This window comes from Terrapene carolina, unplaced genomic scaffold (genome assembly GCF_002925995.2).
Source record: "Terrapene carolina triunguis isolate 2854851 unplaced genomic scaffold, T_m_triunguis-2.0 Scaffold232, whole genome shotgun sequence".
In the NCBI taxonomy this organism is placed as follows: Eukaryota; Metazoa; Chordata; order Testudines; family Emydidae; genus Terrapene; species Terrapene triunguis.
This window is the reverse complement of record NW_020664583.1, coordinates 11,018,383-11,044,754: the sequence shown is the minus strand read 5'-3', so window position 1 is coordinate 11,044,754 and position 26,372 is coordinate 11,018,383. Positions and strand designations below refer to the sequence as shown.

Sequence of the window (26,372 nt, the reverse complement as noted above, 5' to 3'; positions counted from 1 at the left end):
GGCAGTGTGGCCTAGTGGATAGGACAGTAGATTGGGACTCAGGCGACCTGGGCTCTGACGCTGACCTGCCGTGTGAACTTATCTCCCCCTCTCTGGGCTTCTGTTTGCTCTGCGACCCTCATCTCTTTAGAGAGCAAGTGCTTTAGGGCAATGCCTGTCTCTCACCATGAGTCTGTACAGCACCTAGCACAATTGGGCCTGAGCTTGGCTGGAGCCTCTAAGCACGGCTGCTGTGGTGTTCTGCTCCCCTCCCATCTCACCTGCTAGCTTTCTCCTACCCATGCCCCTGATGGCCACGTGCTGCTCTGACTTTCCAGCCCAGCGTGCCAGGGTGACTTGCCCATGTCTCACCAGCCAGCTGCAGTTCACAGCCTGGCAGTAGAGGCTGGAATCTGTTGACAAACTTCCCCAGCTGGTCTGTGGCTGTGCCACTCCCCTGGAGCCAGTGAGGACTTTCACTAACGGCTCATCAGCTGCTGTGGGATTGGTTGTTGCCTACCAGGCTAATAATTCACCTACCACCGCCTGTCCCTTCATCTCATTCCCAGGTGCTCACCCGCTCTCCGTGGCCTGGCACTATTTAGGGCAAGGGCTCCATGAAATGAGTGCTGGGTGCTCCAGCCCACGGCGAGCCAAGGCTGGGTCCCAGTTGGCGAGAGCCAGGCAAACGTCATTATTTGCTTGCCCTGAGCATTTTCCCCCCTACCCTCCATCCCTCTGCCCCATTGATACAGGGTACAGAAAGGGGTCTGGCAGGGGCACGGCCTGGCAACACTTCCACCGTGATGTTGGGGCAGGGGCTACAGCTCGGATCCTCTGACTATGCCGGCTTCCCTGCACTATGCCAGCATCACCGCCCCCCGTCCTTTCCTGCCTGGTCCTAGCTTTGTGCCTCTTCCTTGCTGTCCCCTGTGCCTGGCATGGCATCCCAGCCCACCAGGCGCCTACTCTCTGCATTGACCCACCTCCAAAGCTGTAGGGAGGAAATGGAAAAGGAGCCTTGGTTACAGGCAGATCGAGTGTCACGTTTCCTCTGCCAGCCAGAAGGAGATGCCTTCGTTTGGCACGCTGAGTGTGGCATTTTCCAAAAGGCAGACAGACCCCGCAAGAGGCTGCTTACAGCATGAGGCTCCCTAGATGCCCAAGGTACTCAGCTCCCCAGGGAAGTTCAGACCCGGTGGGCAGAAAACGTCCTGTTCTCCCTGCGTCTTACACAGCATTGCCAGCTGCCCAGAGTCTGCAGCCACAACTTAGGCCAGGTGGCTGGCACTGCAGGAGTGAATCCAGCTCTCCCCACAGCCCTCCCTGCTCTGGCTCTTCAGCCCTAGTGCATCCTTCAGGCCACGGGCCCTGGCTCTGCTGCTCCCAGAAGGCACAGGGTGCAGAGCTGTTAGACACAACGGGGCACTCCACCTGCTCAGAGACTCTCCTGCAGGGAAGGGTCTGGCGCTCCATTTCCAATCTCAGTCCCCTACGCTGTCCCTATTTCAGGGACTCCACACCCCAGGCCGAAGGGCCGGTGGCTCAGCACCAGCTGGTGGCACAACCCCACCGGCACAGTCAGCCCATGGGCTGAGCTGGCTATGGGGCCGTGTAGGCCAGAGCTCCAGGAACAATAATAAAGCCCCTACATACGAAGATATAGGAGAAGTAGCATTCTGCGAATGGTTGCTCTTGCAGCACCCATTCCGGAGCTTTAGTCCAGGGGGAGCCTGCCAAGTTGGGGAGGGGGGGTGTCAGCCTGGAATACAGACTGATCCAGCAGCTTGGGGCTAATGCTGTGTTACTGCCCTGGGCTGCACTGCTGCCCTCTACAGGACACAGACACCCAGACAAGGTGTAGACACTTTGTATGGCAAGTGTAAAAGCTCTGAAGCTGGCAATGCCACATCATTTCTCCTCTAGCTCAGGGAGCAGCAGGCTGAGCTTGGGGGTCCAAAGCTGAGAGGTCTAGTCTTGCTGCCCACGGGCTGCTCAGCTAATGACTTGGTGTGCTCAGGCCCTCATTTCTACACAGCCAAATCCCCAAATTGGGGTGTTTCATGTTCTCTCCCTCCAGCTGTATTTAGGCAGCTAAATAACCTGCTTGCTACACTGCCCCGGGGATTTAGGTGCCTAACTTCAGGCTCATGCATCTCAGGAAGTGTCAGCGAAGGATCTGGTACTTGTCAGAACGGCACATCCAGTTACACTAGGAGGATTTCATGCTTAAGCTCCAGGACACAAAGGGGTCAGGAAGAAATCCGTAGCCTTGGGTAGAGCACTGCAGACCTGGAGCCTCCAAAGCACCCAGCACGGAGCAGTGGAAAAGACATGATCTCAGAACAAGACAGTTCAGGGCAGTGGGGGAAGACACTGACCCAATGACGTCCCCAGTTGTAGCAATTCTTATGGAGCAACAAGGCATGAAGTTGACCCCAGAGCAACCAGCTGGGAGGCTGATGTAATGGGGAGAGAGCGCATTGGGGGGTGGATTTCAAGATCAGACAGACAGACAGACAGAAAGGGAGAGGTCATCCCAGGAGTTACCACACCCTTGGCTGTTCTTTCCAATCAAACGGCTTTAATTAGTAAAATCACAAGCACCATGGAGAGACACACCGACAGCTGGCAGCTTTGGCACGAGGTCAGCAAAGAACCAGACCTGATCCCCCAGCCCAAACAACTGGCGTTAACGCTGGGGTGGGGGAGCTCGGGTAGGCAGACCCCCCACACACAGATGAGGAAAGACCTCTGCAGGCCCACCACTTTCCTCAGACCCAGCAAAGGAGCTGCTCAGCATCAGCCCACCCTAACCACTGGGACTTAGGCTGGCAGCCTGCCCCTTGCAATCTGTCCCATCCCCCAACAGGATGCCAACCTCCCTATGCCCAGTCATCAACCAGGAAAAGGCCTGGCACATCAGGGTTTCTCTCGCTCCATGACTGGCTCACAAAGGGGCAATGGGGTGCTGCAGGTAGGCGGGTGAGGGCGGCACATTGTCCCTGAGCATCGACTCCCTGCTGGTAGCCACCGGCCCCTGACCGCAGCAAGCTCCCGCCTGGGTGATGGGGCCAAGGCCAGAGAGCTGGAGCTGGGGAATGGGGATCTGGAACGTGAGTCCCCATTGAGGCTTTCTGATGTGCTAGAAGACATTTCTCCACCCCCCGAGATGGGGCCAGTCCTCCGGCCTGGGACTCCAGGCTGCCACGCGCAGCAGCCCATCCAGGCACTGTGCTCTGATTTGCATTCACCAATGCAGTGATTCATTAGGACAGCAATTAAACCCTCTTTGCTGGGCAGTGACAGTCTGGGGCACTCGGGAGGAAGTGCCATCCCAGCTGCTTTTCTGCCCCAGGGAATGAAAATTCATAGCATGGTCACACAGACAGGGGACTTGGGCACCCCCTCCCCCCACGGCCCTGCCGCTAGCCCCGGTATGGCTGGGAAACACCCACCCCTGCTGAGCCAGACCCACCACTGCCAGCTCAGAGCTGATTCCTGCCTTGAGCTTTCGCAGCAATTGGCTTTAGCCCCAAACCCTCTTTGCTGGGCAGTGACAGTCTGGGGCACTCAGGAGGAGGTGCCATCCCAGCTGCTTTCCTGCCACCAGTGGTTTAATGAGAGTAGGCAGCAGGTACAAAGCATCGCCCAGCCAAGGCTCCGAGAGCAGCACACCAGGAGCCTGGGGGGATGATCATCCGGGGAACGGAGGCACACAGAGTTCAGCTGACTCACCCAAGGTCACATAGGGAGTCTGGGCTAGAGCCAGAAGTGGAACCCGGGTCTCCTGAGCCCCAGTCCAGTGCCTTATCCGCTAGGTCACCCTGCTTTCAATGCCTGCACCCACCCACAGCTACGCCCGCTTCCAGATCCCCGCCCTGCCTGGGGCAAGTGGTGATGCTTAGCCCTGGGAGCAAGGAGAGCCACTAGGCAGCCAGGGAGAGCCAAGGGGGCCCAAGGGAGGGGCAGGCTGCCCAGGGGGTGCCCCATGGCCCTGGCCCATCCCTGGAGGCTGGGGGTGGCTCTGCAGAGATCTGGGGCTAGGAGCAGCAGGGAGAGGGGCTCTGGGGCCTTGGGAGGGGTTGGGATGGACAGATGCAACCCTCCCCCCACCCCGCATAGACCCCAGCACCCAGGCCTACCTCTGTTGGGAGGGGAGGGCTTGCATTACTGCTGCAATGTGGTGAGGAGGTAAATGCCTGGCAGGGGCATGGGGCACTCGAGATGTATTCCCCACCCCCCAGTGCAAGCAATGGGAGAAAGCCCGGCATGTCGTGCCCCCGGGTGCAGCCTCCCCCCGCAGCTTGCAGAGCCATGGGCTGGAAAGCTGGACACCGGGTGTAATTCCATAGGCTCCATGGATGGGCTCAGGGGACCTGGAGCACAGGCAGGGACACAAGCTGCCCCTTCCCCCGGACACAACAGGCACCTGCCCCTCTGGGCTGGCACAACTGGGTAGTTCTGCACATGGTGCTGCCACCAAGGAACCCTGGAGTCCTGCCCATCCCCGGGCAGCTGCTTCTTACCCGAGCCCCTGTATGTCCATTGCCCTCTGCCCCCATGAATTTTCACTCCCCGTCTCTCACTTTAGTATCCCCCACCCCCTGCTGTGCCCCTCAGCCCTCCGCCGGCAGAGGGGGGACGCTGGCCAAGGAGGAGAGGAGGCAGGCGTAGATCTCGATGCCCCGCAGGAAGACTCGCTCGTTGAGGTACTCGTTGTGGTCGTGCAGCAGTACCGGGGTGTGGTTCATGGGGGAGAAGCCGAGGGCCGGGTGACCAGCCTGCAAAGCAGTGAAAGGGGAAGTCACTGCCTCCACACAGAGCCTAGCAGCCGTATCAAACTATATGGGGTCCAAGGAATGGGGAACGAATGAGGGGGTGGGGCTGGACTGAGCCACCTGCAAACAGCAGATTAAGCTGTGTATTCCCCGCCCCCCGCTGACATTCAACCCTGTGTGGTGCCCCCTCCTGGCCAGCCCCGGCATTACTGCATTCCCATCCTTCACTGGCCCTGGCCCTTGTCCCATGCTGGCCTGAACTGCGGGGGGCCGTGCCAGAGTCTGCAGTGGGAGGTCAGGCTCATTCCAGCAGGGGGGCTCCCATGCGGCAGGGCAGAGGTGGGCAGCAATCTTCTCTTTTACCAGGTTGGCACCAACCAGACCCCACAATCTCACCGCTGGGAAAGCAGCTTCCCCTCAACCATCCCTGGGCTCCTTCCCAGCCCCACTGCCTCAATACCCCCACCCCCATATATCTGAGACCGTCCTAGCTGAAGCCCCCAAGGATGCTGTTTCCTGAAGAAGAAACAATGTTTGTAGCGGGCTGGGCACAAGGCACTACTGTAATACAGTTAACCAATGGGAAGGATAATAATACAGAACATTTACAGAGCAGTGCTAGCCAGAGACTCTCAAAGCACTTCCTGACAGCAGGTCAGTTCCCATTTTACAGGTGGGGAAACTGAGGCACGGGGGCGTAACCTGCTCTAGGGAATCGGTGGCAGGGGCAGGAATAGAACCCAGGAGTCCTGACTCTCAGGCCAAGGCCATCCCCACTAGATAATGGAGCAGAGTCAGAGACCAATTAAATTAAGATAGAGAGCAAGAGAAAGAAAAAGGGGGTGGGGAAGAGGCCGGAGGAGAGGATGGGAGAACCAGGGAGACCCAGCCAGAACCTGCAGGACGGGCAGTGGGCAGGGAAGGAGGCAGACCAGGGGGAGGCGCCAGCACTCACTGCTCGGATAAAGCGGCTGTCTGTGCTGGCCGGGAAGATCTCACACTTCAGCGTAATGTGCCTGTCAACAGAGAGAGAGCCCGGGTGAGCCACACTCCCAGTGCAGCTATTCTCTCCCCCGCCACGGGGAGCCAGGGCCTGATGGGGAGGCAGGGACAGAGGGCAATCCCATGCGGCAGAGCTGGGGAGGGCCATGTTTAGCTTGCCCTTGCACCCCAGGCCTGGCTGAGAGGCATCCGCTTTTGCAGAGCTTCCAAGCCCCTAGATGAGCCCAGCCTGCCGGCACTGTGCCAGCGGCGTGGCTGGGGGGATAGCCATTTATCATAGAACCACAGAAGATTAGGGTTGGAAGAGACCTCAGGAGATCATCTAGTCCAACCCCCTGCTCAAAGCAGGACCAATCCCCAACTAAATCATCCCAGCCAGGGCTTTGCCAAGCCAGACCTTAAAAACCTCTAGGGAAGGAGATTCCACCATCTCCCTAGGTAACCCATTCCAGTGCTTCACCACCCTCCTAGTGAAATAGTGTTTCCTAATATCCAACCTAGACCTCCCCTACTGCAACTTGAGACCATTGCTCCTTGTTCTGTCATCCGCTACCACTGAGAACAGTCGAGCTCCATCCTCTTTGTAACCCCCCTTCAGGTAGTTGAAGGCTGCTATCAAATCCCTCACTCTTCTCTTCTGCAGACTAAATAACCCCAGTTCCCTCAGCCTCTCCTCGTAAGTCATGTGCCCCAGCCCCCTGATCATTTTCGTTGCCCTCTGCTGGACTCTCTCCAATTTGTCCACAACCTTTCTGTAGTGGGGGGCCCTAACCTGGACGCAATACTCCAGGTGTGGCCTCACCAGTGCCGAATAGAGGGGAATAATCACTTCCCTTGATCTGCTGGCAATGCTCCTACTAATACAGCCCAATATGCCATTGGCCTTCTTGGCAACAAGGGCACACTGCTGATTCATATCCAGCTTCTCGTCCACTGTAATCCTCAGGTCCTTTTCTGCATGAGAGTCATACTCACATGTCTCTGCAGGCCCCACTGAATGCCTTCCACCACGGGTCGGACTCCTCGATGCAGGTCACCGTCTGATCCATATATTTCTACACCAAAGAAAAGAGGGGAGAGTGTTAAATCTTCTTGGTGGGGGGGTGGAGGGAGGAGGCTGGGGTGGCGGCAGAGCAAGGGGGGTGGGAGGCCGAGAGGCTCGGGGGCAGCGTGGGGCAGGAAGGTGGGGGTCCAACTGGGACGGGCTGCACAGGGAGGGTGAGGGCATGGAGGTGCCCAGCCAAGTTACACACACCCAAGCAGATTTCAAGGGGCGGCTCCAAGCCCAGCTCCTCAGTTCCATGCCGTACCTGGTAGAACTTGTAGGTGACACCCTCTCCAGCTGCCCGGCACCAGACTGTGAGCTGTTCCTCAAATGCCTGCAGGAGAGGGGGCAAACCAACAGGGGGGCATGAGCGGGGGGGGTTCTCTCTCGGGTCCACGCCATCAGCCCTTGTTCTGCCTCTCTTCTGGCGGGCACTGCTGTGGCGATGGCTGACAGATCAAGATCTCCCCCAAACCTGGGGGAATGTGCACCCCACCCCCTCCCTGGGGGAACGGGACCCCTGCCAGAGCGGGCACCGTACCTGCAAGTTGACAGTGGGCGGGATGCGGATGTCGAAGCCGGCGGACAGCTCCGAGGGCACCACATTGAAGGAGACGCCCCCGCTCAGCATGGTCATGTTGAGGGAGGTGACGTCGCCCAGGGTGAGGTGCTCGTCACACTTCAATCTGCAGGGAGGGGGGGTCATACTCAGCGTCTGTGATCTGTGTCTGTTGGAGCCTTTCGGCCCCAACTACTCCCCTGGGAAAGGACTCTGCACCCAGACCAAGGGGAGGGCAGACCTAGGTCCAGAGATATGCCTCGCCTGGGCTGGGGCCATCAATGTGACATCCACGTGCACTGACACACAGTGCCAGGACACGTGTGGGTCGCTGGGATGGACACGCTCTCTGCCACGTGGAGCCAGGCCCTGGATCCTGCCCTCACAACAACGCTCCGTGTCCTCTGCCCGGATCTTAAAGCACCCTACTGAGATCAGTGTATGAACCCTCACGCCCCGCCCACTCCAGAAGGCAAGTCAGGATAATCACAGCCATTTCCCAGATGGGAAAACTGAGGCACAGAGCAGTGATATGACTCACCCCAGGACACAGAGGGAGTCCATGGCAGAGCTGAGGACAGAACCGAGGAGTCCTGAGTCCCAGGCCTGTGTGTGCATCCCTAACCCATCCTCTGGAGCTAGGACGTCCACCTTCTCCCTGCAGACTAAACGAGCCACAGGTTTCATGCAGCGCTGCCTCTTACCTCTGCTTCTCACTCTCTCTGAACTGCAGGAGGGAGGTGATCACTCTGTTCTGTGGTGGGAATAGGGGGTGTCAGTGTCCTGACCAGTGTATTATAGCTACATCCCGGCTCTCCCAGATGCCTGCACCATCAGGGCAAGCAGCTCTGCCCTTCACCCAGGGCTGCCCAGAAACAAACCAACCAGCTCCCACACAGGAGCCACAAGGGGCGCTCTGACTAAGAGAGGCTGGGGCTGACATAGCCAGGAGCTCCCCCCAAAGCCAGTGCTCCTGCCCCACTCCTCATAGTGCCCCCTGCTGGCAGAGGCTGGGGTTGGAATGGCAGGGATCTCCCCTGCACCCGGGAACTCTACACCATTCCTTGCTAGAGAGAAGCTGATGGTCTCTCCCTTGGTGCAAGAGGACTGCAATTCACTCTCTGTCACACTCACTTGCCCTTCCTGCCGAGAGGGCAGGTGGGTGAAGCCAGGGTGGGTGGCACTGCAAGCCCCTCACCCCCCAGAAGAGGGCGCCCTCTCTTACCAACTTCTCAGCAGCCGTGTTCTCAATGAACTGGGATCCATGGCCTGGGTTCCCCTCGCATTTGACTTTAATCCCTGCAAGTGCCAACGAGAGGGGGAGACGTGTTAGGAGAGAGGGGAGAGAGAGAGTGGGTGAGCCTGGCACCCAGACACCACAATGATGGGTATGTTAGAAAAGCACAGATAGACAGAAACAAAATGAGGGGACATGTCCTGGACCCTACTCACACCAGGCGCACTTCTCCCCGTAGAACACAGTGAAGGTGTCCGTCGGGTTGGCCAGGCCTGGGGGAGGGAAAGAGAAGACAGGTCGCTGTGGTGGAGTGGGAGCCAGGCAGCCACTGCCAGCTGCTGCCGTGGCAATGCAACAGGGGAGCCGCTGGCTGCCATTTAGGGCCTGGGGGGAAATCTCCAGATCCCCAGCCCTGCCCCAATCAGGCTCCATGAGTGCAGAGGACCCAGCCACTCAACATCCTTCACCCATGAGACAAGTACCTGCCAAGACAGGGTGCGAGGCTGGGCCCTGGGCTGAGGGAACATGCCTACGCAGGACGCCGCCTTTATCCCCACCACCAACCCTTCATGCATCTCAGCCCATCTACCGCCTAATGGCCAGGGGGCCAAGCTCATCTCTGCAGAGGGGCCGGCCGCCAAGGCACAGTTTAGTCCCTCCCTGCCCGCCCTCCCCTCGCACAGAGCACTCCCACTGGCTCCTCCGCCATCACACCCAGGGAGTCGCACCTTCATCCAGGGCGAAGCCAATGTTGAGAGCCTGGAACTCGGGCCGCTTCACAAACAGCTCCATGCCCTTGAAGCCCCCGATCTCTTCGTCTGCGCTCAGGGGAAGGGCACAGAGTTAGTGGCCGCCAAGCTCTGCTGGGCCCCACGGCTGAGCCAAGCCCTCCCTTTCACCCCAGCTAGTGGCACAGCCAGAGCACCCCATGGCAGACTGGGATCCGTGGCAGCTTCTGGCCAGTCCAACTCCCACAGCAGCCAGCTTGCGACCGATGCAAGGCGGGGGAAAGTAGCTGTTTTCCCCAACGCTGGCATTTCCAGGCCCCAGCTGTCTGCCATCTCATGGGAACTACTCAGCTCATGGCGAGAGTTTAGAAAGCGGGGGTGGGGGTAATGCTGGAGCAGTGGGAGGAAGGACCACCATCAGTGCTTTACCAAACGCAGCAGGCATCAGTGGGACTGAACTGGGGTCTGCAATCTCTCCAACCTACCCCAAGTAACACTCCCTGCTCTTCTTCACCTCCTTCCCCAGCGTTCTCACGCTGCCTCGCCAAAGCTCCCCATGAGAGCCTAGAGCCTGGCACAGAGTCACCCACTCCAGCCTGCCTTAAATGCAAGAAAGTCTGCGGAGCAGGGCTGAACAGTGAGTGAGAAGGACATGTCAGGGCCTGGATCCGGACAGTGCTTTCCAGGCCAGGAGCTCAACATGCTTTACTCCCACCCATGAACATGCTCAAGGCTTGATGCGCTTGGTTTCTCCGCGTGTTTCACTCCCAGGAACGCGCTGATCAGGGGAGTCCCAAAGCTAAGGAAGAGGCAGGGCAGCTCCCATCTCTAGCCCCACCTTCTCACCCCTTCCAGCCAAACTCTAGCAACCAGCTGGCCATGAAGAGGGGCCAGTCACTTACCGGGCACGAATGTCATGTGAATTGTTCGGGGGAAGCGCTTCCCCTCGGCCTTCAGCCTCCGGATGGCCTCGATGTACCTGAACAGGGAGAGACTGGTCAGGATGCTGGATGCGCCAGGTACCTGCAAGAACCTTGAGCTCAGGCAGTGCTCCAGGCCAGGCGTAAGATGCATGGACGGAGCTGCACCCCTAGATTGCAGCCAGCACCAGCACCCCCTGGTTTTCCCGCACCTGATATCAGCCAAAGATTAAGGGGCCTAGTGTGGAGCAGGTAACATATTGGGTGTCCAGGAATGGGGGGCAGGTGTCACGGGGCTTTGGTCACTCCAGCCAGCCAATGCAGGGAGCAGAGCCCCCCAGCCCTGTGATAGTTATATGTCCAGGCAGATACAAGCTGGGACAATATATAAAGACGACGATAAGAGGCATCTGCTGAGCTTTCAGGATCTCCAATGTCTACTGCATCACGCAGCTACTGGCAGGGATTGCCAGACCGGCCCAGCCTACCTAGCCCAGTCACCCGTTTCCAGCTGTGACCAGCAGCTGCACAGCCAGGGGCAAGGCGCCCAGCATGAGACAATTCCAGAACACCTGCCCACTGAGCTCAGGGGAGTTCCTCCAGATTTATGCCAGTGTAACCAAGATCAGGATCTGGCCCAAGGGTTCATAGCGAGCATGAGTCAAGAGGGATGGAGCTGTGTGCAGAGGGGGACGTTCAGCTCCATTCAATTGCCCCAGAGAGGCAATGGAGAACTAAGACAAGACAGAGAATGGAGGAGGCCGGCTGCACTCACTGGATGGAGACACACTTCATATCCTGGGCCCCGCGGGCGTAGATGTTACCCTGAGAGTCCTTAAAGGCTTCGAAAGGGTCGTGGGTCCAGTGCTCCTGCAGGGAAGAAACCAGCACTGAGTGTCACAGAAGGGTTCCCCATGGGGAGCGGGCGCTGCCGGAGGGCATGAGCACAGTCCGGCTGGCTCCCAGCATGGCATCCTGACTTTTCCATGGAGGAGAGGGGCAGGACAAGAAGCTGATCTCCCCACACCTGATCCCCATCCCCATAAAAGAAAGGGACAGCATCCTGTTTGGGAGATGGAGAGAGGCCTGGTTTGGGGGATGAAGCATCAAACAGGGCTGATGTGCTAGGTGGCACCTCAGCCATTAGGAGGTAGATGGTGTGGGAGGGGGCAAAAGGGATGGGAGTGTGATTTAATGCCAGCCTGACAGTGCTGGAGACCGAAGGGCAAGACAGGCACAGTATGGGCAGCTGCAGAGCAGGCTTCTCCGACGCACTGCTGCCAACACGCCTCTGTCCAGATCTGAAGGGATATGAAAGCAATAATGGACAAGACCAACCCCCATGCATGCAACCATGTTAACAGGAAACGCCCTGTGCAATTTCAACAAAATAGCGGGGCCTCCTGCAGTGGGGCTTCTCAGGACAAATTGGACTCCAACACATCCATTACAAAGAGCAGGTGCACGTCTAATCGAGTACAGTGAGAGCCTAATGCAGCCCATTGGAAAACAGGACTTCATAGTAAGTAACCCCCAAAATAACAAAAGGTAGCAACTGAAGTTTGTGGTGGTGGATGGTGAGTGCCAGAGATCCCTCCTGGAGAATACAGCCAGACAAGCCAGGGTTTTGATCAAGGGGCAAGCATCAGAACTTTATAGCCGCAGTGCAAGAAGCAAACGAGGGAGTCCCGTGCACAATGGAGACAATTTTAAAATAATAAGGTGACGGGCTCCAAAGGCAGCACTATCCCAGTGAGCGTCTTTTTCCATCGCAGCAGAGAGGCGAAGGGCCTTGGATCAAACCAGCCTCTCAGCTTGAAAATTAGCACACAGCGGGGGTGAGGGAAGGGGCAGTCCCAAATGGAAGCAGAAGGCGTTTTCCCTGGGCAGACCCCACCGCGGGCAACAGCAATCCTGACAAAGGCTCACAGTTCCCCTCATTCTACTGTAGGTGGTGCTGTGTTTGCATTAACAAAGGGTGCAGATGGCATTGACACGCCGCAGGTCCTCAGCAGAGACGGCCCAGGTCTCCCTCCGGCCCAGCAATGCCCCTGGGCATCCTCCTGAGCTGCAGAGAAACACTCTGCAGAGGGACACTCCCATTTCCCCTCTGGACAAATAACCGCCCCCTGCCCACCCATGGGCAGCAGCCAAATCCCAGCTGTGAGGCCCCCCCCGCCCCCAGCCTCTCACCTCAAATACCGGCACGACATCCGTGTGCGAGTTCAGCAGGATGGAGCGGAGCTGCGGGTCCGTGCCCGGCCAGGTCATGATGGTGACAACCTGGCCCGGGCACACCTGCGAAGCAAAAGGGAGTCTGTTACAGAGGAAGGGCATGCTCCACCCTGCTGTGGGTCGGGGAAGCTGGGCAGACAGAAGGAGCTGACGGAGCAGCCCCTGGGTGGGGAGGATGAGGAGGGGCAGCGGGGTTCGCATACAACATGTTGTTGCAAAGGGAGGGGTTGTTTCGCCTGGGAGGGAGCAGATTTCAAAGGACAAGAGACTCCTCTCCCTTCTAGGAGGGCAGGAAGGAGGGTCTCACAGACAGGGCACTGGACTGGGAACCAGGAGACCTGGGCTCTATTCCCAGCTCTGCCACAGACTCCCTGAGTGACCTTGGTCAAGTCGCTGCATCTCCCCAGTGCCTCAGCTCCCCACCTGTGCTATTGGGATTACAACTCCCTGCCTCAGAGGGGTGCTGCGAGGAATAAATCCATTGGTAACTGCGAGGCACTCGGATGGCGATGGGGCCCTCCGAGCAACTGGATCGAGAGATCCCAGGCAGGACGTAATCTCCTCCCATAAAGACACCTCAACTACGGAGGGCTCCCAAGCCATATCCAAATGATGCAGCTGGGAGCTTGAAGACCCGGAAGGGGATTTCTTCCTCCTTTCTGAGCTGCCCTGGATCGAGAGAACACAGCGGAGTCACTCGATTAATGGCTGATAAACAGGCACCCAATGAAAAGGAAACGCTTCTTCCCACAGGGCAGGGTCAGCGTGTGGGACTCATAGCTGCGGTGGTCAGGGAGGCAAACCCTCGCCCTGAGCAAGGATGCCAGAAGCTGCAGATAAGCTGAACCCCAAAAGGGTGACCCAAAAGCAAGGAGCTCCTGGGTTCTTGGTCCACTAGGAACTGCACCAAGACCCCCCATTTTATTTCACTGAAGAGTCACCGGACAGCAACACCCTGGATTGCTGTGCCTGGAATGAGAAGCGCTAGAGAAGGGCAGCGTGTTACCACAGGAGCTGGTGAACAAGCAAGGAACGCTCTGTACCCCCAGAACCATCCAATCCCCCAAGCAAGGGACCTTAAACACTGATCTGGGCCACCCCAGAGAACACTAGACAAAACTGATGAGGGCTATGGAATCTCAGTACAAAAATCCAACAGCAAATGCCAGTGGCAGGAGGCCTTGAAAGAATATGGGCTCAGCAATCACTAAAAGTATTGAAATCCAGGCACGCACTGCATCTCCGAATGGCTCTGGGGATCTAGCCAACACACACACAACCGAGATCCTGTCTTCAGGGAACTTCCCTACATTTTTCCTAACCCAAGTTTCTGCCGGTCGGGATTCCTGTGCCCACAAGCCGGGACAAGTTGCAGAGAAAGTCGTGTCACCCCAGGCCTCCTCGGAGGAATGTGACCTTGCTAAGTCCCAGTCTAATTACAGCACATACAGTCGGGATGGATCGACTCAAAAATAGACCGAGAACCAGTAATAGCAGATTAATGGGCTGGCCAAGTCTGCAGGGGATTACCGACAGCAAGGGATTTGTACACCAATGGAAACAACCGCTCGCATCGTCACATTTCGCAGGGTCTCTCCTGCTATGAACGGAGGGGTGGGGGGGAGCAAACAAACAGCACCCTGGCCTGTCCTGGACTCCCAATGCAAGGATCATGAATCAAGGATCTGAGAGGGTAGCCTCTCCTTGCCCAGAGCTCCCCCTAGAGCCAGCTAGAGTGCCACGCATGGGAGGGCCCCTCTTCCCAGTCCTACGGGTACCTGCCAATGCAGCACAGTGAATCTCTGGAGTAGGGGCCAGAGGGTGTGCTGGCGGGAGGACTCACGGGCCTAATTATTAATATCGATACTGTTTTATATCTACACTGGCCAGTGCAGGTTGGGACGAAGCACATGGAGTGCACCACGGAGCAGATAAAGGGCCAACTGCTGGTCTCATCAGTGGAAATATGGAGCGACTCCACCGTCTCCAGACTTGCACTGGGGTAATTGAGGTCAGACTCTGCCCTGGTGTATCTAGGACGGACCTACGCTTCGCTCTACCCAACAAGGCTGAGGTTTAGCTCCTGGTGGTGACCAGTGGCGTAGCCAGGTGGAGGGAACGGGGGGGAGCAATAAAAAAAAAAAAGGCGCCACCCGCTGCGGTGCTTTTACTCACCCGCTGGGTGCTCTGGGTCTTCGGCGGCGGGCCCTTCACTCGCTCCGGGTGTCTTCGGTGGCACTGAAGGTCCCGCCGCCGAAATGCCGCCGAAGACCTGGAGAGAGTGAAGGTCCCGCCGCCGAAGACCCGGAGCGCCGTCGGGTGAGTAAAATAAAAGCGCTGCAGCAGGTGGCGCCTTTTTTTTTTTTATCGCTCCCCCGGGTGAGTAAAAAGGCGCCAAGAAATTGACAAGGCGCCACTTGTGCTCAGTGGGGGAGCGGCCGCTCTCTCCCTAGCTACGCTACTGGTGGTGACCCATGTATTCACTCCACGCCGGAGGACACTAATGACCAGGTGACTCTTCCATGGGTGCAGGTAGGATGGATTCCAGTGCGACATGCTCAGGTCGCTCTAGCCGTCTTTATGGGGATTAATTGCAACTGAAAGACCGGCATCTGCAGACAGGAGTCCTCTGGTTACCCAAAGAATGAGTCTGGCACAAGCAGTGCAGGCCAGCTCCATGCTGCTGCCAATGGCCTTCAGCCCAGATCTGGAAGGACCGCCAAGGGCAAGGGACGTCCACCCTGGCAGTGCCCACAGGGGTACCAAGGAGTGCTCATTGCAAGGCTGAATTTGGTGATGAGGACACGTCCACTGAGAACTTGGCTGAGACCCACCAATTCTTTTTAGATGGGAACCGCTCAATGATTTACTCAGTCATTCCCTGGTTTGCTGGGATCCTCCCGGAGGAGCCCAGGCTATAGCACTGTCAGTGCCACTTTAGCATTGGAAAGGGGTAAGGTGAGCAACCCAGACCTCTCTGGAAGGAAGACGGCTCCCCAGTGAATGGGAAGCATTACGTTTCTAACTCATGCAGCAAAAGCAGATACAAAAGCGCTCGTTGAGGCGAACGAGCCCAGACACATGGTAAAGGGGACCGTCTCTGAGGCGGGACTTGGTGCGGAAACATCTGCCACCTGACAGTACTGGCGGAAGCACCGTGACTGGAGCTGTGCTGTACAGAGGATGCCTAGCGGGGGGCACCCCAGACACCCCCTGGTGGTTTCAGGCTCGGACAGATCGGGAATGAATTTCACCGTGGGGGCAGAGGAGTGGGTGGGTTCACTTTTCCTACCTCCACTTTCTGACACCCCAGGCCAAGCTCGGCTGCAATCCGCTCCAGGAACCGCACGGCCACATCTGAGAGAGGGAGAAAGCAGGAAAGTTACAGACATTCAGCTGGAATCCCCTTGCTGTTTCCTTGCACCTGTTGCATCTCTCCCATCCGGGAATCCCATCCTGCACTAGGAAGGGGCTGTCTCCACACTCTAGCTCCTCCCGTCTCATCTCCAGAGGCCCCTTGCCACAAGGGGGAACCCTTTGGAGCAGCAGTGCTGCAAGAACGTCAGAAGCTCAGACTGCACAAAGGTCGTCATGCCCAGGCTCCATCCTGGTGAATAATGTGGCACGCAGTCTATGCGGTCGATAGGCAAGTGCCCGGTCTATACAGCCAAGCACACAACTCCCAGCACAGCGCTGTCAGTAACGGAACACGATTGCAGTACTAAGCCCCAAGAATGGATGTATTAGCAGGCCTACCATCAACAATCTACTCATACAGCCTCTGCCACGGCTCAGAGATCTGCCACATAACACGGCAAGGCTCAGCTTTCCACTCTGTAAAGCGCCTAGCACAAGAAGTTCCTGATCTCTGGCTGGGGCCTCAGGTGCTGCTGCAGCTGCAGCACAATCATAATCTGCCACTAGGAAAGCAGTTGGGAGGAGGAGTTACAAATAATAGAGCAAAGGCTTTAAAGAGATGTTGAACATATTTAATAGACTTTATCCCCCCAGGTTCTCAGGATTTTGTCAGGCCCCTAATCCCTGCTGCTTCTCCCCTTCGCCCCATATGCCCCCTCTGCTCCTTTAGCTGACACCACCTGCGCCAACGGAAGTGGTTCTCCCATCAGCAAAGGTAATCCACCTCCCCAGGAGGCGATAGGGAAGTCAACAGAAGTATTCTTCTGTGGACCTAGCACTGTCTACAATGGGGGTTTGGTCGGCTACACAACATTCCAGGGTGTGGATTTTTCACACCCCTGAGTGGCGTAGTTAAGCCTACCTGATTTTCTAGCGCAGGTCAGGCCTGTGTCTTCACTAGACCCTCAGTACAGCAAGGGGAGTTCTTTTTTGAACCCTGTTATAGTCTTGGCCTTCCCAGCATCCTCTGGCAAAGAGTTCCACAGCTTAACTGTGAGTTGTGTGACGAGATACTTCCTTTTGTTTGTTTCAAACCTGCTGCCTCTTAATTTCATTTGTGACCCCTAATTCTTGTGTTATGAGAAGGGGTAAATAATACTTCAATGAGCTTTGGATCAGACCCTTGGAAGGCATCTCCTCTGACACATGCATGCACAATCACACACACACACACACTCAGTTACTAACCCACAGCCATGTTACATGCTGGTTTAATGAGAACTATATTTCACTCGATATGAAACTAAAGCTCCCAGTCCATCCAATATGAGGATTAATACAGCACCAGCTAAAATAGCTTCAACTGGGTTTGGCTAGCCAACTCCAACAGGGGGAAACCACATTATAAAAAGATCATCTGTCTTAACTCTGTTGGCTCACGGACTGGGCAGATGCTGTTGCTGGACCCAAGATTCAAATCCATCTGCTCTGTGACTGATTAACGTTCAGAACAAGGGGGAGATGTGGCCCCATGTGGAAGAGAGCTCCGAAATGTGGACTTTGTGCAGTAGCTGAGTCCAAAGAGCAGCCACGTGCCTCTTAGGCAGACAGACCAGTGTGAGTGAGTGGGGGGTGGAGGGGTCTGATCTGGCCACATTTTCCATCCACTTTGCCCAGGCATGAATGACAAGGTGTGATGCAGTAGAGAATCAGTCTAAGCATCATCCCAGCTGTGGGTGAGACAGGTGGTGTAGCAGCTCCTGCAAGGAGGTTCCCAAATCCCAGGGGCAGTAGAAGGCGCTGTTCAAGGAAGGCTGTTCCACAGCCTGGAATTTCAGTCCCCATCTCACATTACCAGGGAGTTTCCCATTCTAGAGGCCAGCATGAGCTGTGAGGCCTCTTGACTGGGTTGCACGATCACTAACAAGTCTCACTAGGACTCTTTCTGCCTCCAGGGAGCCGCTCATTTGCCAAGGTTCAGGGAACTTTCCGCCAGTGTCGGAGAGATTAGCATACAATTTCAATGTGAATTGCCCCACCCACTCCCACCCCTTCCCCAATGCCCCGCCCACTCCATTTCGACTGCTGTCTTCTTTTTAAGGTTGAACATCTGGCTGGTAATTTTGGTTCTTTGATGAAGTGGGTTTTCACCCCCTCCCCCAACACTCAATATTTTCAGCATTCACGTGCCATCAGCGATGGAAGTCTCAGGCTCTGCACCAGGCGGACCCAGCACAGGCAGCAGCAATGCTATCCAGCTTCCCTCACATTGCACTGAGCACGGGCCTGAGCCCTGAGCTGGCGAGGCAGGACACTTCAGCCCCCATGGCCCAACTCCACCTTTGGCCAGTTGCGAGGAGGCCAAGCAGAGCCAATGGTAGGGGTGGTTTGGGTGACATGGACTCCTCTGGATTCACACCCACCAACTCGCTTCCACCCACAAGCAGGTGTCTTTGCAGGGAGGGGATGGTTTTAAGAACTAAGTGGTTCTACCAGATGATCGCGGATTCCTCGTCAGATGATACAGGGCAGCACCCTTGTCCTGTCTTCTGCAGGAGAGCAGCAGGGAACAAGAGCCCAACGACGCTCCAGAAGGGTGCTGAGAACTTTGTGCCCAGCATGTGAGGCAAGAACGTTGTCACTGGCCGTCGCAGCAGCGAGCCAGTTGTCTGGCCATCTCCCTTGCTGGCTGGCGGCGTAACCCTCCCCCAGTGCTCATGCTGCCTCAGCAGCTTGCCCTGGTAAAAGAAAGGGAACCAGCCTCCTTACCATAGTTGGGCTCGGGCTGGACTGTCTTGAGCCTCAGGTACTCTCGGAAGAGTGCGACTGAAGGATGCTCCCCGGGATCCTGGCCTCTGACCTTCTCCTCTGTCCTTTTAGAGTCTCCCTCAGGCAACATGATGTCCATCTGCTGGGGTATCGGGGCCCTGTGAGGAAGGAGAGAGGATGCACAGGGGAAAGGGATAAAATCGCCATCCTGAACAGCTGTGAATAGACTTTGTCATCAAATGTACTGGCCAAATTTCCCCCGGCATGACTCCACCATCTCCAATGAAGCAGCTGTATGCAGCAGGGCTGAATCTAGACCTGTATGTGTAAGTGGAGCGTTGGCTTGGGCTTTCAAAGCTTCCCCAGTCAGGATTCATTCCAAAGCCACAGCACCACATCCACACACAGGCACGTCCCTCCCAAAGCTCTGCCTGACGTCAGCGGCTTAACTTGCTAGACACGGTGTCACCAACACGGGGAAGCAGCCAGAATCCCCATCCGGGATCGTTCCTCACGACAGCAAGTACCCTGGGAGCTTTGGAAGGCAGCATTGTGCCACCGTGCCCAGGGGGAGCTGCCATGGTATCTGTGGCGGGAGGCAGTTAGCGCTAGGGACCAGAGGATGCTAGAGCTGCTTGTGGGACTGGCCCCCAACCCCACTCCCCAGCTGGAGTGCCGGAGCAGGGCAAGCCCCAGACCCCACTCCCCGGTGGGAGCTCGAGGGCCGGATTAAAACATCTGGAGGGCTGGATGCAGCCCCCGGGCCATAGTTTGCCCACCCCTGTACTACAAGGACTGGGAGTCAGGACTCCTGGGTTCTATTCACAGCTGTCCCACTGTGACACTATGGCAATCCACTTAGTCTCTCTGTGCCTCAGTATCCCCTTCTGCAGATGAGGATAAGGGTAGAAGTAGGCCGCTGGGGTTAGCAGAGGTGAAAGGGAGCTAAACAAGGGGGTCTGGGGTATGTCGGTACTGTGGAGGCTAGAAGTGGGGTGTCCGGGTGAGTGGGAATGAGGGAGGGGGTGGAAGCAGGCATGTGTATGAGGCAGGGGTTGGGGGAAATGGGGGGGTGAAGAGGTACAGATGTTAGGGATTGGGGGGGTGAAGAGGTACGGATGTTAGGGGTCCGTGGGGGTAAGGGTAAGTGTGGGAATGAGGGCAGTATAGATTGGCTAGGAGTAAGAGGCGTGGGTGGGGTACATGGGGGTAGGAGAGTGTCTAGAGTGGGGGGCTAGGGGTCAGTGGGGTGCAATGGGGCAGGCATTGCGGGTAGCCTGGCATGGGGAGGATGAGGATGTGGGGGGAAGGCTGAAGGTCGGGGTAAGGAGAAGTGCAGGGAGGGTGGGGAGTTAGGGGTAACTGCACTTCTCGGGGGTGCATGGGAGTAGGAGAGTGTATGGGGTGAGAGATGGGAGGAAGGCGCATGCCTGGATTGGGGGAAGTGCAGGTCTCTAGGGCTGGGTGGGGTCCCGTTAGGGGTCGGGGTACGTGGGGTAGGCAGGGGTGGGAGGCAGGAGCACGCTCGGAGTAGGGGTAAGTGCAGGTCTCAGGGGGTCGGGCAGGAGTTTGGGGGCAGCCCGGCTTGAGGAGTCCGGGGCGCTCGGAGCGGGGCCGTGCCCGGCGGGGGGAGGGGGGGCAGAGCAGTGCCTGCCCCCCCACGCGGCCCCTGGGCGCTCCCGGCTCCAGCTCCGGCTGCCCAGCCCCAAGTAAACATGCGGGGAGCAAGGGAGGCTGCCCCGTGAGCTCCCCGCCCCGGCCGGCCGCCGCCCGGGCCCTACCTCTGCGCTTCCCCCCAGCTCCAGCCGCCGCAGCCTGCTCCGCCCTGGCTCTGCGCTCAGTGGCACTGGGGTGGGCGCAGCCTGAGTCCGCCCGGCCGGCCGGCCAATCCCGCCGCAGCCCCTGCCCCGCGCTAGGACAGCCCGCAGGCAGCCGCCTCTCGCCGGGGGCAGCAGGGAGGGGGGCAGCCCCCCAGGGCACCAGCAAAACTTGGGGCTGGACCCCTGCGCGCCCAGCCGTGGGGCACCTGCAGGATCGGGCCCTTGCACCCCAAACCCTGCCCCCCAGGCTGCTCAGGACTTAGGGTGCAGCCTTTTCCTTACACTCCAAAGTCCAAGGCGATTGCACAGCTCAAGGACCCAGTTCCATCAGTGCTGCAAGCCAGAGCCATTCTTGCTTTGCTCTCACCCAGTGTAAAGCCAGGGTACAGCCACTGGAACCAGTCTAAGAGAAGACTCACACCCTGGGTTTAATCCATTGATCGGATTGCTGCTGAGGTATTAGCATTTCTAGTGCCGCAGGTAGCGCTTACAATCCCCACGCACAGGCCAGGAGCCCCTTGTGCCAGCGCTGTACAAACAGAACAAGAAGATGGTCCTTGCCCCACCATTTACAATCCAACTCCCTCTCTTCTCCACGCGCTCTGTTCTACACTATAGACAGCACCAAAAAAGCATGTTTGCTTTCATTAAAAGCTAGAGATGGGCCCATAAACGGGAGCCTTTTCCGTGAACCCCCACGGAGCTTCTGTGGGTCCAATAAAAAAAGCCCTGGTTCCAGACTGCTAGTGGTTTTGCAAGCCCAAACCCACCCCCCTCTGCCCCTCCACTCCCATTTACCATTTCCCCCCCCCCCAGAGCTTTTTTTTGCAGTCACCCCAGAAACTTTTCTGCTCAAACATCTGGGCAAAAATAAATCCAAGCTGACAAGTCCCACTTCAGCCTTGCTCAGCTTTAAGGCAGGCTTTAGTTTCTAGAAACAAAAGCCCAGTTTATTAAATGCTTTTTTTCTATAATGAAAAACAAGGGAAAATAAATGACATTTGAATTGCTCTTCCACCTGACTGAGGTGCACTAGGCCCTGCGCATACACACATGAGAACAACAATCAGCACATGAAGCGTTAAACAGATTATGCAAGCCAAACCAGGCCCCAGTCCTGCAACTAGATCTCTCCCCAGAGACCCCTGCACTTCTTGCGGGCCTCCATTGATTTCAACAGGGCTCCACGCAGCTGCAAGATTCCCTCTATGTACATCCAGTTGTAGGACTGAGGGCTAACATCTTACAAAGTTACAGTCTCATTTTTAGCGTGGCACAGCTAGCCTAAAAATACTCTTACAAAATGTCCTACCTCTGTGAATAACGTCTTCGATTACTGCCAAATGAAAGGATTTTTCAAATCCACATTTTCTTTCACCATGTAAGAACCTTTAGTTGCTCCCCTATCAGTTTAACTATTTGTTAGTTTCACTCTAGTTTCACTTTCAGATTCTCCTGGCCCCTCCTACATTGTTGCAATCTCTGGGGGAAGGATTACACAATATTGCCAACCCAAAACATTAAAAAATCAGGAGTCCAGCAGAACACCCATGTGATTGGTTGAAAAAAATAAGATTTATTTTTAAAACAACACATGTGGGTGGTTTTTTTATTTGTCTGCTGGTGTTTTGAGCTTTCAGGGTGCGCTCAGGTCACATTTGCAAACTTTTTTTTTTTTTTTAATGAAAGCTGAGATGCTCAGATGATTATCTGACTCCAGGACCTGGGACTTTAAATCAAATCACAAGAGGTGTCAATGATTTTTTTCACCTAAATCAAATTTTGATTTAAAAAAAATCATGAATGCATGTCCGTTAACGTGAGGCTTTGTCAGACCTTTTAAAAATAATTATTATGCAATGTCGGGCCTAATCCAGATGGAATATTGGGCCAGGTCTTGCAAACACTCCCATGGGACTACTGGGAGGAGTAAAGTTATTCGCACACTTAAGAGTTTGCAGGATTGGGGCCTAGGTCCCTTTAAGGAACCGAAACCAAACCTCACACTCAACACAATCCTCATTGCAACAAGAAGCTGCATCATCTATTTAATGCATAAGCTTCTCACCCTAGAAACACTCCGAGACTTGATTCCATGAGACATTTAAAATCTCATTCATCAATTTTTTACAGATCTCGCTACTTTCCCCTGCTCATGAACTCCACACAGCAAAGGAGGTTGGGCACACTAAGAACAGCTGAATTACTGGGGCACCAGACTTAGAAAAGCAAATTGCACATTTGCAAATCAAGGCAAAACTGTTCCATGTGGCCCCACTTTCCACACCTATATCCCTGTCTACACTAGGAAATGACCCATGGCTGACAACATGGTACCGGTGGTAGAGCTGTACCCTCAGGAATGGGTGATGAAACGGTTTAGCTCCATCTACCTTAGCAGCTGAATAGTTTTCATCCCCAGTTGAGAATGCACCAGGCAGCAGGGTGGGGAATCCATGGTTAACACTTTCCTAACATAGCTAGAGCCAAAGACCACAGTACTTGGTGTGACATTTTATACAAATTACGTAATGAGCGAATGTGCATCTAACCATAGATGTCTGCTAATGGTCAAGACAATCTGCACCAAAGCAGTGGCAGGAGTAGCATGTGGAGTTGCACAAAACTTGACAGCTGTGCTGGGGTAGGTGGGAACTGCGTTGCCGCTTGTGATTTTAGTGCAAGTCTTGTGATATTTGGTGTCTTTCTTAAGGCCCCAGCTCCTGGAGTCATGTGATAAGGTTTTTCATAGATTCCAAGGCCAGTCATCTGATCTGACCACCTGTCTGAAACGGGCCATAGAACTTCCCCAAAATAATTCTGGATTGAACTGGACCCTATTTTTTGGAAAAACCTCCAGTCTTGATCTGAAAATGGCCAGGCCTTTGGGTTGGGGTTAGGTTGTTTGCTGCACAGATTGGGACAGTAGCATTGCTGAGACCCGGAAGGGATGACACATGGGAGTGTATTGTCATCATCTGAACTTAGGTCTTCATCCTTTAGGGCTTTGAGCTGAAGAGGGCTGGTTTGGTTGAAACACCACAATTTAGGGAGAGGCAATTGACCCATTTCTATTCTGCAGACATTATTGCTACAGTTTCTGTGCCTGGAATAGCTGTTGGTTGAATTGCACAAGTCAAGTCTCTCTTGGGGTTTTATCACAATTCTTGTAACTAGCTAGTAACGCTGGGCCCCAATAGGGTGACCAGATGTCCCAATTTTATAGGGACAGTCCTGATTTTTGGGTCTTTTTCTTATATAGGCTCCTATTACTCCCCACCCCCCGTCCTGATTTTTCACACTTGCTGTCTGGTCACCCTAGCCCCCAGACTTTGCTCCTGTATAGTAGAATGGGTTGAATAAGACCGACAGCTAGTTTGAGCAGAGAGCTGTAGATATACAGTGGTTTTTTTAAGGCACAGCTGATCTCATAATGCTTTTCCAGCCAGCCTAATGCTCCCTGATGCATGTATTATGAGACCCCAGGTACGTATAATTTAGAGCATGTTCACTTTTAGGGTCTCCAACATAAACCGTTAGTTTGCTTTGGTTATGTGGCAGCTTCCTCTGAAATCTGACTTTTCCAGGTAGGGCCCACATAGTGCAGTCAATTTTTAGCGGGGCTAAGTCCTGACACAGAAGATGGTTTAACCAGCTCATCACCAGCCAGCATTTTATCCATGCATGTTCATAGAAGGGAGTGCTCCTACAGAGGTGGTAGGTCACTGATGGATATGTTGTGGCTGAGATCAACTTCCGGTCTGATTCCCCATTCTTTTTGGTTTGCAAGGCAGCGGGATTTAATGATGCCCTATGGTTTATCCATTTTGTAGCACTCCTGTATGCCTGATGTATAGACTAATGGCAATTTTACTCCAAGAACAGGCTCATCTCATCCTTCTTCCCCCTCAATCCTTTTATCCACTGATTGTGTCTTGTCATTAACCAAATGTGGGAGTTCGTCAGAACAGGGACTGGTTTGTTATTACAGGATTGGATGGTACCTACCCCAATCCATAAGTGCTGCTGTACAAAGCATCAGTAATCATCCCAGAAGAGGCTGCTAACACAGATAGCCACCGAGCATTTGCTGAGCTCAGGAGACCATCTTTCCTGTTGTGCCCTGGGGTAAAACCCATCTGGCTTGGAGGATTGGTAAAATAACTTGAGAAGGGCTTCCTGGCTGCAGTCAGTGCTGTGCTACAGCACATAGTACACCCGGTGCCCCAGGGCTCCGGTGTCTGAGCCAAGTTGGGGAAGGTTTCCCTCAAGTCTCTCTATTGTTATAAGGGGCAGGCACTAGGTCGGTCATGTTGAATGGTCCAGTTATTAGTGGTGGGACACAGGGAACACACAGGAGGCAGGTCCTTAGTAGATGGTGCTGAGTGAGAGTCCTGGGACTGCTCCGGGACAGAGTGAGGAGAGACAATCTCACTCACTATAGTGGACCACAAGCTAAATATGAGTCGTCAGTGTGATGCTGTTGCAAAAAAAGCAAACATGATTCTGGGATGTATTAACAGGTGTGTTGTGAGCAAGACACGAGAAGTCATTCTTCCGCTCTACTCTGCTCTGGTTAGGCCTCAGCTGGAGTATTGTGTTCAGTTCTGGGCACCGCATTTCAAGAAAGATGTGGAGAAATTGGAAAGGGTCCAGAGAAGAGCAACAAGAATGATTAAAGGTCTTGAGAACATGACCTATGAAGGAAGGCTGAAGGAATTGGGTTTGTTTAGTTTGGAAAAGAGAAGACTGAGAGGGGACATGATAGCAGTTTTCAGGTATCTAAAAGGGTGTCATAAGGAGGTCGGAGAAAACTTGTTCACCTTAGCCTCTAAGGATAGAACAAGAAGCAATGGGCTTAAACTGCAGCAAGGGAGGTCTAGGTTGGACATTAGGAAAAAGTTCCTAACTGTCAGGGTAGTTAAACACTGGAATAAATTGTCTAGGGAGGTTGTGGAATCTCCATCTCTGGAGATATTTAAGAGTAGGTTAGATAAATGTCTATCAGGGATGGTCTAGACAGTATTTGGTCCTGCCATGCGAGCAGGGGACTGGACTCGATGACCTCTCGAGGTCCCTTCCAGTCCTAGAATCTATAACTTCCCATGGGCTGGGGGAAAACAAGGGACCCCGATAGGTTCTAGTTTCCTTCTTCCTGTGGCCGGGCATTACCTGGCCTTAGTACCAGCAAGAGCCACATTCCCTTCCAGAGGGAAGACTGGTCATATGCTCGACCCACCCTGCATCCCACAAAATGCAGCCACTGCCCAGCACTCAGCCCAGGCCCTGTAAGGCACAAGGCCCCCTGGTGAATGACCCAGCCGGGTCACTCCCACCAGCGCGTGATGATCAACAAAGTTTAACCAGCTGCATGGGAAAGGGGCGAGCGAACCCTGAACTTTGCACAGCCCAGGGCCCACATGGCTGCCCTAGTTACCTATGGACTTATTGCTCAACTAGCCCTTTGAAGATTATTTTGAGCGGAGATGGGACCAGAAACTCCCCCCCCCCCACACAGGAGTAGGTAAGAGCTGGGTCCTGCCATTCCAGCTCTGGTCCCTCTCTTCTGATTACTTTCCTCTGACCCTCCCTTGGCCCCTTCCAGCTGAGGAATTCAAAGGGACAAACCTCCCAGCCGCTCTCTGGGGTATGTCAATATCATCAGCCAAATTGTACAGACAGGGAAACTGAGGCACGGAGATGCAGAGGCACCAACACTTTCCAAATACAGTTACATAAATGGCAATGGTCTGCTTTCCAGCAGGGCCGCTAGCCCTCAGCACTAGTGACTGCATTGGAGTGGGAGCAGCCCCTCGGAAAAATCAGGCCATTCCTACATCCTTGCCTTTATCTACATTTAAGTGCCTCATTTGAGGCACAAGAGTCGAAACATGGGAGCTGGCGTGACTTGGCCGAGGTAACGTAGCACATCAGTGAGAG

At 55.2% G+C, this 26,372-nt stretch overlaps 1 protein-coding gene across 1 annotated transcript; it reads right to left on the bottom strand.

Annotated features, from left to right (window-relative positions):
* Nucleotides 1-3,585: 3,585 nt before the first annotated feature.
* ACY1 (aminoacylase 1) lies at nucleotides 3,586-20,457 on the bottom strand. Its single transcript, XM_024205679.3, has 15 exons — nucleotides 20,394-20,457; nucleotides 18,613-18,770; nucleotides 15,779-15,843; nucleotides 12,445-12,549; nucleotides 11,027-11,121; nucleotides 10,234-10,310; nucleotides 9,332-9,421; nucleotides 8,819-8,875; nucleotides 8,592-8,665; nucleotides 8,071-8,120; nucleotides 7,349-7,493; nucleotides 7,073-7,141; nucleotides 6,738-6,817; nucleotides 5,716-5,776; nucleotides 3,586-4,763 (listed from the first exon to the last, which is right to left on the bottom strand). Exons 2-15 carry the CDS (start codon nucleotides 18,749-18,751, stop codon nucleotides 4,599-4,601), a joined length of 1,272 nt encoding a protein of 423 aa, XP_024061447.2. The 5' UTR covers nucleotides 18,752-18,770; nucleotides 20,394-20,457; the 3' UTR covers nucleotides 3,586-4,598.
* Between the last annotated feature and the right edge of the window lie 5,915 nt (nucleotides 20,458-26,372).